The sequence below is a fragment of the Lynx canadensis genome, chromosome B1, assembly GCF_007474595.2.
Source record: "Lynx canadensis isolate LIC74 chromosome B1, mLynCan4.pri.v2, whole genome shotgun sequence".
Lineage (NCBI taxonomy): Eukaryota > Metazoa > Chordata > Mammalia > Carnivora > Felidae > Lynx > Lynx canadensis.
Genome location: NC_044306.2, coordinates 148,433,958 through 148,447,151, shown reverse-complemented (window position 1 = coordinate 148,447,151; position 13,194 = coordinate 148,433,958). Strand labels below are relative to the sequence as shown.

At 41.0% G+C, this 13,194-nt stretch overlaps 1 protein-coding gene across 2 annotated transcripts in view; it reads left to right on the top strand.

The window, feature by feature from the left end:
• SLC4A4 (solute carrier family 4 member 4) overlaps positions 1-13,194 on the top strand; it is a 348,118-nt gene that overhangs the window by 135,695 nt on the left and 199,229 nt on the right. For both annotated transcript variants that reach the window (XM_032592973.1, XM_030313719.1), the window contains exon 4: positions 2,144-2,279. In XM_032592973.1, the coding sequence (XP_032448864.1) occupies positions 2,144-2,279 (136 nt within the window). The remainder of the gene's footprint in view (positions 1-2,143; positions 2,280-13,194) is intronic.

Genomic DNA, 13,194 nt, shown 5'->3' with positions numbered 1-13,194 from the left:
CACAGATACACACTTTGCTGCCTGCATATGAACTGGGTACCAGATGGCCAGTGACCAATCACTGACAGACTTTGCAAAAAGCATTATGATTGGTCACTGATCATGATGTATATATGTTATTTACATAGTAACTTATGGACTGAAGAGCTAGCAGTGAAATTCGTCCTTTGTGCAATTACTCACAGTTAATACACTATGATAACTGAAATTTGAACTGTATTATTGGGGGACTGGTGTTCTTTAACTAAATGGTGGTGCCTGGAATTCACACACACTGGAACCATGCAGAGTGAGGGCTCTCTCAATTCCAGACTTTATTTTGTGGATATATTTGTATTTTTTTCTTTACTAAGGTGGGATCACTTTATTTGCATGATTTTGCAATTTTATTTTTCATTTAATCTTGTATATATGTCAAAAAATAATATTGACTTCATGTTTTATAACTACATGGGTTTATTGGATAGTTGTAATACAGTTTATTTAACCAATCCTTTTTGGACATTTAGGCTTTTATTTTTCACAGTTATCAACAGTGTTGCAGTGGATACCTCAGTCTTTGAGATAACAACTATTACTCGGAATGAATGTCTTTTTAGTGGTAGCATTACTGGCTCACGTGATATATATACTTTTAAAACATTTTCATATCCTTTTAAATTTCCCTTCAGAGAGATATTCCCATTTAGGCTTCTACCAGTGACATAAACTGAGAGGTGCTGGTGTACATGTTCTAAATCTCTGGCAACATTGGGATGATCATTTTTGAAAATATTTGCCATTTTCATAGATAAAACATCTATTCTATTCTATTCTATTCTATTCTATTCTATTCTATTCTATTCTATTCTATTCTATTCTATTCTGAGAGAGAGAGCATGCAGGGGAAGGGCAGAGAGAGAGAGGGAGAGAGAGAGAATCCCAAGCAGGCTCTGTACTGACAGCATGGAGCCCGATGTGGGGCTTGATCATGACCGTGAAATCATGACCTGAACCAAAATCAAGAATTGGATGCTTAACTGACTGAGCCACCCAGACACCTCATTACTTTCATAATTAGTTTTGATGACTAGTTAGGTTGAATATTTTCCATGAGTTTATTTGTAGTATTTTCTGATCTGTGGCATTGCATCCTGTCCTATTATAGTAGTTTTCAAATGGTAAGAATTTTCTTTTTTTATGGAGTACATATATTTCTGCGTGTGTGTGTGTGTGTGTGTGCATACACACATATGTATCTGTGTACCTGGACTACATTCACATGGATATACCATTCTTGGCTTTACCCAGGGATTTTAAAGAGTATCTCTGTGCCTTAGTTTTGTAATATGGCCATCAGTTTTCAGATGTTTTCCTTTAAAAAAAAAAAAAAAGGGAAAATTAACCACAACCTGAGGGAAGTTCTAGTTAATTTTTTGTTACAAGATTTTCAGGAGATAGGGTCAAAAGGAGCTAGTAGGGCATTCAATTATGTGCTTGAGTGTGTCAGAAAAGTTTTTTTCCTCAGGTGTACAATAGTTTACTTGGGCTTGTTTTTCAAGTGTATTGAAGTGTGACTAAACATTTTTGGGTACTGCCATTATGTAAAGAAGAGGCCCCATCTTGTTAAATATTCCCTCATCAACTTTGCACTTAGCAAGTTACGGGCAGCAAGGATCCTGTGAGGGCATGAGCTTTAGGCATTGGACAGAGGGAGGGTGGGTGGGAGGCAAGGGCCTGGGGTAACTCAGGATTGGAGTGCTCTGTTGCCCCCTCCCATTGCTGTAGAAGAAGTGATTGGCTCAGGCTGGTTTCTGTCTACTAATTTTGGATGGGTCATAAGTGGGGAAGGAGGGAAGGTCATGTGGTTGGACCTCAGCTCATCTGAGGGCTAAAGGTTCTTTGTGACACTCCACACAGAACCGGAGCCCTGTCCTGGAGAGCGGTGGCGAGCTGAGATACAGCTTAGGACTGAAGGAACAGAGAAGGGCTTTGAGTTCTTTCTGTCTTTAGGTTGGGGATAAGGGAGGCCCAGCACGGAGGATGTCCACGGAAAACATGGCTGGGAAGTCCAATAGCCTTGGGGACAGAGGAAGAGCTCGAAGCTACACTTTCCTCAGGGTTGTCCAGCCAGTGTTTAACCGCAGTATTTTCACTTCCGCAGTCTCTCCTGCTGCAGAACGTATCCGATTCATCTTGGGTGAGGAGGATGACAGCCCCACACCCCCTCAACTCTTCACTGAACTGGATGAGCTGCTGGCTGTGGATGGGCAGGAGATGGAGTGGAAGGAGACAGCGAGGTGAGACATGGCTGGCTGTGCACTGCTGACCTGGGGAATCAAATGCAGGGCAAGATTGTTGTCCGTGAGCATCTTTCTCTCTCCTTCGCACTTTGAATAACTGATGAGCATCATGTTGGCTGGGTTAAGGAATGAAAGGATTCTTTTAATTCTCTTTTGTATTGATGTGGATGCAGGGCACCCTTTAGTCCACTGCTGGAACATTGTTTCATTGATTCGTGTTGCTACAGTTTTAACCTGTATAAGGAATTAGAAGTAAACTTCCATTCGTATGCTGTTTAATAGTAAAATGTCTTAGATAAACTCAAGCACCCTAACATGATAGGCTAGAGATATGTGTCCACAGTCTCCACATGCCAGGGTATCTTGTGAAATCATGTCTGATTTTTTTGTCCATTCCCAGTTAGGAGGGAGGTTGCAAAGACAATGACTGTTTATCCACAAACTTGCCATTATTCCAAGTGAAAATATATTATCTTTTAAGTATCCAACAAAAAGCCAAGTAGAACGTTCACTTGAATTGGAAGTTTAGAGACCTGAGTTGAATTTCAGATTTCTCACCTGTTAGCTGCCCAGTACTCAGTTTCTCAGAACTTTGATTTCATCATCAATAAAATGATCTACTACATATAATATATATGAATGCAATATAAGATAGATAATATATGTAAGTGTAATACTACTTAATATTTGTCTAATTATAGCATGGATATTTATATACATGTCTATATGCGTGTATACATATGGAAATACTTTGTACATTGTTAAGCACTACCGATACATCTAAGGCTTCATTTGTCTCATGATAATAGAGCTTTACTTTCTTTCTGGATGTAGACTCCGTTATATACTCCACGCTGTAATTCTAGGATATACAGCAATTATATAATATAAAAACTTAGATATAATGCAGTTATTGGTCTCTCACTGTCATAATCACATGGAGATTCAATATATTTCACTTTCACAAGAAAAATTGTTAAGACACGCCTTTTATAGTCTGTAATTTAATTCAAATCAGTTAACTTCAGCCTGTGTTTTTTTTTTTTTTTTTTTTATGAAATTTATTGACAAATTGGTTTCCATACAACACCCAGTGCTCATCCCAAAAGGTGCCCTCCTCAATACCCATCACCCACCCTCCCCTCCCTCCCACCCCCCATCAACCCTCAGTTTGTTCTCAGTTTTTAACAGTCTCTTATGCTTTGGCTCTCTCCCACTCTAACCTCTTTTTTTTTTTTTTTTTCCTTCCCCTCCCCCATGGGTTCCTGTTAAGTTTCTCAGGATCCACATAAGAGTGAAACCATATGGTATCTGTCTTTCTCTGTATGGCTTATTTCACTTAGCATTACACTCTCCAGTTCCATCCACGTTGCTACAAAGGGCCATATTTCATTTTTTCTCATTGCCACATAGTACTCCATTGTGTATATATACCACAATTTCTTTATCCATTCATCAGTTGATGGACATTTAGGCTCTTTCCATAATTTGGCTATTGTTGAGAGTGCTGCTATGAACATTGGGGTACAAGTGCCCCTATGCATCAGTACTCCTGTATCCCTTGGATAAATTCCTAGCAGTGCTATTGCTGGGTCATAGGGTAGGTCCATTTTTAATTTTCTGAGGAACCTCCAGACTGCTTTCCAGAGCGGCTGCACCAATTTGCATTCCCACCAACAGTGCAAGAGGGTTCCCGTTTCTCCACATCCTCTCCAGCATCTATAGTCTCCTGATTTGTTCATTTTGGCCACTCTGACTGGCGTGAGGTGATACCTGAGTGTGGTTTTGATTTGTATTTCCCTGATAAGGAGCGACGCTGAACATCTTTTCATGTGCCTGTTGGCCATCTGGATGTCTTCTTTAGAGAAGTGTCTATTCATGTTTTCTGCCCATTTCTTCACTGGGTTATTTGTTTTTCGGGTGTGGAGTTTGGTGAGCTCTTTATAGATTTTAGATACTAGCCCTTTGTCTGATATGTCATTTGCAAATATCTTTTCCCATTCCGTTGGTTGCCTTTTAGTTTTGTTGGTTGTTTTCTTTGCTGTGCAGAAGCTTTTTATCTTCATAAGGTCCCAGTAATTCACTTTTGCTTTTAATTCCCTTGCCTTTGGGGATGTGTCGAGTAAGAGATTGCTACGGCTGAGGTCAGAGAGATCTTTTCCTGCTTTCTCCTCTAAGGTTTTGATGGTTTCCTGTCTCACATTTAGGTCCTTTATCCATTTTGAGTTTATTTTTGTAAATGGTGTGAGAAAGTGGTCTAGTTTCAACCTTCTGCATGTTGCTGTCCAGTTCTCCCAGCACCATTTGTTAAAGAGGCTGTCTTTTTTCCATTGGATGTTCTTTCCTGCTTTGTCAAAGATGAGTTGGCCATACGTTTGTGGGTCTAGTTCTGGGGTTTCTATTCTATTCCATTGGTCTGTGTGTCTGTTTTTGTGCCAATACCATGCTGTCTTGATGATGACAGCTTTGTAGTAGAGGCTAAAGTCTGGGATTGTGATGCCTCCTGCTTTGGTCTTCTTCTTCAAAATTCCTTTGGCTATTCGGGGCCTTTTGTGGTTCCATATGAATTTGAGGATTGCTTGTTCTAATTTCGAGAAGAATGCTGGTGCAATTTTGATTGGGATTGCATTGAATGTGTAGATAGCTTTGGGTAGTATTGACATTTTGACAATATTTATTTTTCCAATCCATGAGCAGGGAATGTCTTTCCATTTCTTTAAGTCTTCTTCAATTACCTTCATAAGCTTTCTATAGTTTTCAGCATACAGATCCTTTACATCTTTGGTTAGATTTATTCCTAGGTATTTTATGCTTCTTGGTGCAATTGTGAATGGGATCATTTTCTTGATTTGTCTTTCTGTTGCTTCATTGTTAGTGTATAAGAATGCAACTGATTTCTGGACATTGATTTTGTATCCTGCAACTTTGCTGAATTCATGTATCAGTTCTAGCAGACTTTTGGTGGAGTCTATCGGATTTTCCATGTATAATATCATGTCATCTGCAAAAAGCGAAAGCTTGACTTCATCTTTGCCAATTTTGATGCCTTTGATTTCCTTTTGTTGTCTGATTGCTGATGCTAGAACTTCCAGCACTATGTTAAACAACAGCGGTGAGAGTGGGCATCCCTGTCGTGTTCCTGATCTCAGGGAAAAAGCTCTCAGTTTTTCCCCGTTGAGGATGATGTTAGCTGTGGGCTTTTCATAAATGGCTTTTATGATCTTTAAGTATGTTCCTTCTATCCCGACTTTCTCAAGGGTTTTTATTAAGAAAGGGTGCTGGATTTTGTCAAAGGCCTTTTCTGCATCGATTGACAGGATCATATGGTTCTTCTCTTTTTTTTTGTTAATGTGATGTATCACGTTGATTGATTTGCGAATGTTGAACCAGCCCTGCATCCCAGGAATGAATCCCACTTGATCATGGTGAATAATTCTTTTTATATGCTGTTGAATTCGATTTGCTAGTATCTTATTGAGAATTTTTGCATCCATATTCATCAGGGATATTGGCCTGTAGTTCTCTTTTTTTTTACTGGGTCTCTGTCTGGTTTAGGAATCAAAGTAATACTGGCTTCATAGAATGAGTCTGGAAGTTTTCCTTCCCTTTCTATTTCTTGGAATAGCTTGAGAAGGATAGGTATTATCTCTGCTTTAAACGTCTGGTAGAACTCCCCTGGGAAGCCATCTGGTCCTGGACTCTTATTTGTTGGGAGATTTTTGATAACCGATTCAATTTCTTCGCTGGTTATGGGTCTGTTCAAGCTTTCTATTTCCTCCTGATTGAGTTTTGGAAGAGTGTGGGTGTTCAGGAATGTGTCCATTTCTTCCAGGTTGTCCAATTTGTTGGCATATAATTTTTCATAGTATTCCCTGATAATTGTTTGTATCTCTGAGGGATTGGTTGTAATAATTCCATTTTCATTCATGATTTTATCTATTTGGGTCATCTCCCTTTTCTTTTTGAGAAGCCTGGCTAGAGGTTTGTCAATTTTGTTTATTTTTTCAAAAAACCAACTCTTGGTTTCGTTGATCTGCTCTACAGTTTTTTTAGATTCTATATTGTTTATTTCTGCTCTGATCTTTATTATTTCTCTTCTTCTGCTGGGTTTAGGCTGCCTTTGCTGTTCTGCTTCTATTTCCTTTAGGTGTGCTGTTAGATTTTGTATTTGGGATTTTTCTTGTTTCTTGAGATAGGCCTGGATTGCAATGTATTTTCCTCTCAGGACTGCCTTCGCTGCGTCCCAAAGCGTTTGGATTGTTGTATTTTCATTTTCGTTTGTTTCCATATATTTTTTGATTTCTTCTCTAATTGCCTGGTTGACCCACTCATTCGTTAGTAGGGTGTTCTTTAACCTCCACGCTTTTGGAGGTTTTCCAGACTTTTTCCTGTGGTTGATTTCAAGCTTCATAGCATTGTGGTCTGAAAGTATGCATGGTATAGTTTCAATTCTTGTAAACTTATGAAGGGCTGTTTTGTGACCCAGTATATGATCTATCTTGGAGAATGTTCCATGTGCACTCGAGAAGAAAGTATATTCTGTTGCTTTGGGATGCAGAGTTCTAAATATATCTGTCAAGTCCATCTGATCCAATGTCTCATTCAGGGCCCTTGTTTCTTTATTGACTGTGTGTCTAGATGATCTATCCATTTCTGTAAGTGGGGTGTTAAAGTCCCCTGCAATTACCACATTCTTATCAATAAGGTTGCTTCTGTTTATGAGTAATTGTTTTATATACTTGGAGGCTCCGGTATTCGGCGCATAGACATTTATAATTGTTAGCTCTTCCTGATGGATAGACCCTGTAACTATTATATAATGTCCTTCTTCATCTCTTGTTACAGCCTTTAATTTAAAGTCTAGTTTGTCTGATATAAGTATGGCTACTCCAGCTTTCTTTAGGCTTCCAGTAGCATGATAAATAGTTCTCCATCCCCTCACTCTCAATCTAAAGGTGTCCTCAGGTCTAAAATGAGTCTCTTGTAGACAGCAAATAGATGGGTCTTGTTTTTTTATCCATTCTGATACCCTATGTCTTTTGGTTGGCGCATTTAATCCGTTTACATTCAGTGTTATTATAGAAAGATACGGGTTTAGAGTCATTGTGATGTCTGCATGTTTTATGCTTGTAGTGATGTCTCTGGTACTTTGTCTCACAGGGTCCCCCTTAGGATCTCTTGTAGGGCTGGTTTAGTGGTGACAAATTCCTTCAGTTTTTGTTTGTTTGGGAAGACCTTTATCTCTCCTTCTATTCTAAATGACAGACTTGCTGGATAAAGGATTCTCGGCTGCATATTTTTGCTGTCTAACACCCTGAAAATCTCGTGCCAATTCTTTCTGGCCTGCCAAGTTTCAAAAGAGAGATCAGTCACGAGTCTTATAGGTCTCCCTTTATATGTGAGGGTACGTTTACCCCTTGCTGCTTTCAGAATTTTCTCTTTATCCTTGTATTTTGCCAGTTTCACTATGATATGTCGTGCAGAAGATCGATTCAAGTTACGTCTGAAGGGAGTTCTCTGTGCCTCTTGGATTTCAATGCCTTTTTCCTTCCCCAGTTCAGGGAAGTTCTCAGCTATTATTTCTTCAAGTACCCCTTCAGCACCTTTCCCTCTCTCTTCCTCCTCTGGAATACCAATTATGCGTATATTATTTCTTTTTAGTGTATCACTTAGTTCTCTAATTTTCCCCTCATACTCCTGGATTTTTTTATCTCTCTTTTTCTCAGCTTCCTCTTTTTCCATAACTTTATCTTCTAGTTCACCTATTCTCTCCTCTGCCTCTTCCATCCGAGCTGTGGTGGTTTGCATTTTGTTTTGCATTTCCTTTAAAGCGTTTTTCAGCTCCTCGTGACTGTTCCTTAGTCCCTTGATCTCTGTAGCAAGAGATTCTCTGCTGTCCTGTATACTGTTTTCCAGCCCAGCGATTAATTTTATGACTATTATTCTAAATTCACTTTCTGTTATATTATTTAAATCCTTTTTGATCAGCTCATTAGCTGTTGTTATTTCCTGGAGATTCTTCTGAGGGGAATTCTTCCGCTTGGTCATTTTGGATAGTCCCTGGTGTGGTGAGGACCTGCAGGGCACTTCCCCTGTGCTGTGGTGTATAACTGGAGTTGGTGGGCGGGGCCGCAGTCAGTCCTGATGTCTGCCCCCAGCCCACCCCTGGGGCCACAGTCAGACTGGTGTGTGCCTTCTCTTCCCCTCTCCTAGGGGTGGGATTCACTGTGGGGTGGCGTGGCCCGTCTGGGCTACTTGCACACTGCCAGGCTTGTGATGCTGGGGATCTGGCGTATTAGCTGGGGTGGGAAGGCAAGGTGCACGGCGGGAGGGGGGGGCAGGCTTAGCTCGCTTCTCCTTAGGTGATCCACTTCAGGAGGGGCCCTGTGGCAGCGGGAGGGAGTCAGATCCGCTGCCGGAGGTTTGGCTCCGCAGAAGCACAGAGTTGGGTGTTTGCGCGGAGCGAGCAATTTCCCTGGCCGGAACCGGTTCCCTTTGGGATTTTCGCTGGGGGATGGGCGGGGGAGATGGCGCTGGCGAGCGCCTTTGTTCCCCGCCAAACTGAGCTCTGTCGTCCGGGGGCTCCGCAGCTCACCCTCCCTTTGTCCTCCAGCCTTCCCGCTTTCCGAGCAGAGCTGTTAACTTATGACCTCCCAGACGCTAAGTCGCGCTTGCTGTTGGAACACAGTCCGTCAGGCCCCTCCGCTTTTGCAAGCCGGACTCGAGGGCTCTGCTTGGCTGGCGAGCCGCCCCTCCACCCCGGCTCCCTCCCGCCAGTCCGTGGAGCGCGCACCGCCTCGCCGCCCTTCCTACCCTCTTCCGTGGGCCTCTTGTCTGCACTTGGGTCCGGTGACTCCGTTCTGCTAATCCTCTGGCGGTTTTCTGGGTTATTTAGGCAGGTGTAGGTGGAATCTAAGTGATCAGCAGGACGCGCGGTGAGCCCAGCGTCCTCCTACGCCGCCATCTTCCTGCGCCTCCTCAGCCTGTGTTTTTTTGAATGCATAGTATATGTCAGGCACTCATGAAGTACTGGGAAAAAAGAAGTGAGCAAAAGAAGCTCACACATAGGTCACTGTATCTTACTGAAGAGTCTCAAGTGTGTTCAGTATAATCAGAAGTGAGGCAAGTCAAATCATTATCATGGCTTTGGGTTTAAAAAAAAAGCAAAATAAGTGAAAGTCTTCTAGAGATGTAGATGGAAAAGAGATTTATGTCTGCTGTTCTGGTTCTTGTTAGGTCATTCTAGAATCAGAAAGAAATATATTTTTTTATCATCTATGATCAGTAAAAGTTGGTGAGATATAAAGAACCACTAACCCAATAGTCTTTCCTTTACTGGATGAGGTTCTTTTGGGAGTTAAAGGAAGAACATTTATTTTCTGGGGTCTGCACCCAATATGGGGCTAGAACTCATGACCCCAAGATCTAGAGTCCCATGCTCTTCTGACTGAGCCAGCCAAGCACCTTATTTCTGGGGCATGTCTTAAAAGCTTCATGCATCATATCATTTGTAATCAAGTGTTCATCAAGTTCATTGGATTTTTTTGGTAATTTTTGTTTAGTTACTGAGACTTGTGCTCTGTAGGTTTATGGATTTATTATTATTTCTGTTGTAAAGTACTTTTTTTAAAATTTTTTACATTTATTTATTTTTTGAGAGACATAAACAGACAGAGCACAAGTTGGGGAGAGGAGACACCGAATCTGAAGCAGGCTCCAGGCTCTGAGCTGTCAGCACAGAGCCCGATGCAGGGCTCGAACTCACAAACTGTGAGATCATGACCTGAGCCAAAGTCGGACGCTTAACCGACTGAGCCACCCAGGCGCCCCTGTTGTAAAGTACTTTTGAATGTCTTCAGCCATTTAGGATTTTTAATAGTAGAAAAGCTTTATAAATTAATTCATTTGATAATGGTAGAGAAGCTTTTATTTCTCACCAAGAATTTCTAGGTAGTTTATCCATGTGGAAACAATCTGCTTTAAAAAAAATTCAGTAGAAAAAAAAAAGTAGAGTAGAATCCATGGATAATCTCTTATCTTCCATAATTTAAACTGTGCTCAGAAAAAAAAAATCATTACATCTTGCTCCTGGCCCTCCTAGTAGCATTAAGGAAAGAGACCTCATCTTAAATATGTTATTTTCCATTTGCTGGATAACTGTCTTTCTAACATACAGACACTTAAAGCAAGTGTGCTTGTTTGAACTCTTCTGTTAATATTTTCTCCTTATTAAAAAGCTGCCTGTAGCACATTTCTACTTCTCCACCTCTTACGCTCCCTGTTGAAGCTCTTCATTCTTGGTTTTTCAGGACCTCTTTCCATGATACAGTAACTCTCTCTCATTCCTTTCTCTCAGTACCTATAACCTGGGTATTAAAAGTCCTACATAAAGTACACCTTGGGTTCATAAAACATCCTCCAAAAGAAGGCCTTCAAATTGGAACCTTTTACTAGTATCTCCATTTAATTTTTTCTTTTCCTTCTTTCTAGGAGAAAAAAAACCATAGTAAGAATTGTACTGGCGCAGCCTGAATTAAGTGTTGGGGAGATTTTGGTCTAGTCTTAGCTTTGATGCTAATGGGCTACTTAGCTTTGGGCCAGTCATGTACTCATGGAGTCTTCCCGAGCTTGAGTGCTCTGTTCTATCAACTGAGGGTGATACTGCGTTGCACCTCTCTAACTTCATGCATATCTCATAGCTCTACAATTCCATCCCTGTGTGTATACTGGTATAGTCAGTTGTGACCAGAAGAGCTACTGTTATTCTTATTCTCATCTTGAAATTCCTGTGTGAGTACCTATCAGAGAGTAGACTTCAGGTGTAGCTTTCTGCTTTTTCTTTCAGTCAAAGACAGGCTCTATTTTATATGACCTCTGGTCTCAGAAAGGAGGAGGTAACAGTTCACTGTGTAGGTAATTCAACGTTGAGTGAAATGGACATTGTACTTTCGTTTAAGATTCTTAAAGATTCAGATAATTTTGAATACTTTACCATCTTTAAGGACTTCTTTCCTTGAGAACACAGGTGTCATTTTTGGTGATGTCATCAGTCCCTGAGAGACTGTACTGCTGGAGAGAATGTGTGGTGGGAGTACACCATGTGTTGTTGGTGGGAGGGGGGTGCTTTCCAGGAGGAAATAGACTCACACTAGTCTACACTCTGTAACTTCTTTACATTTTTTTTAATGTTTATTTTTGAGAGACACACACACACAGCGTGAATGGAGGAGGGGCAGAGAGAGCGAGGGAGACACAGAATCTGAAGCAGGCTCCAGGCTCTGAGCTGTCAGCACAGAGCCCAACGTGGGGCTCTAACCAACAAGCTGTGAAATCATGACCTGAGCCGAAGTCAGATGCTTAACTGACTGAGCCACCCAGGTGCCCCTATACTCTATAACTTCTGTATAGGACTTGCCACAATTAATATTGGTTAATTTTTAAAAAATGCTTATTTATTTATTTTGAGGGAGAGAGAGAGAGAGACAGAGAGACAGAGAGCAAAAGAGAGAAAACACATGCATGAGCAGTGGAGTGGCAGAGAGAGAGGATTCCAAACAGGTTCTGCACTGTCAGCACAGAGCCAGACGTGGGGCTGGATCTCATGAACTGTGAGATCATAACCTGAACCGAAATCAAGAGTCAGATGCTTAACTGACTGAGCCACCCAGACGCCTCACTATTGGTTAATTAAATGTAGATATGATATTATTGTTTACATTTTGTCTTCTTCATTACACCAATTCATCTGAAAGCAGGGACCACCATGTCTATCTTTCACTACTGTATTCCCAGTGCCTCACTGTGCCTGGTACCATAATAGGTGTGCAGTCATATTTTTTTTAAGTGTGATTAGTTGAGAACCGATTGCCTTTAGAAACAACTGTTCTAAATATAATACTTTCTTAGAAATATTACTTGACCAAAGTTGGAGTTCTGTGATGTCATCTCTTTCTGACTGATGAACAGATGAATGACAGACCCAAGGTACCTAGCACACCATTGATAAAACTCAGAAGAGGACCTATGTTTAAGTTTCAAACTAATTCATCAATATTGCTGATGCCATCTGCCTTAAGTTCTCTAGCCCAGATTCTTTCCTTATATGACTGAAAACAAATAATTGGATGGCTAATCCCCTTCTCAAAATAACATGTCTAATATTGAGCTGCTAATCTTCCTGCCTCAGATCTGCTTCTCCTACAGAGTTTTGCACCGCAGTGAACAACTCTATTCTTCTAGTTACTCAAACCGGAAACATTGGAGTCTTCCTTGTCTTCTGTCTTTCTCTACACCCCTTACTTGATCCGTTGGCAACTCCTATTAATTTTACCCTCCAAGATATCGAGATACTCAGAATCTCACCACATCTCACATTCAGCACTGCCACAACCCAGGTCCCAGCCACCATCATTTCTCATCTAGATTACTGCACATGCTTCCTAATTAGTCCATCTCTTTGCACCTGCCCTTATCTCCCTCATGAACAATCCACAATGATATCTTTGACCTCATCTCCTGCTTCTCTCCCCTTTTCACTCACTGTCCAGTCATGTTCCTGTGTCAGGGACATCACACTTGCTGTTCTCTCTGTCTGAAGTGCTCACCTTGCTGCAACCCCAGTTATCTACATGGCTCATTTCCTCACCTCCTTCAGGTATTTATTCAAATATTATCTTCTCAGTGGCTACCCCATCTAAAGTTGAAACCTTCCCCCAACACTCCATAACCTCCATCCTCTGTTATTTTGTCCTTGGCACTTACCACCATTTAGCATATTGCATACCTTATTATTTTCTCTTCCCAATAAAATTAAAGTCCCACGAGGGCAGGAATTTTTTTTTTTTTTTTTTTTTTTTTTTTGTTCACCACTATATTTCTAGTCTACAACTACCTGGGATACTATCCATAGTCA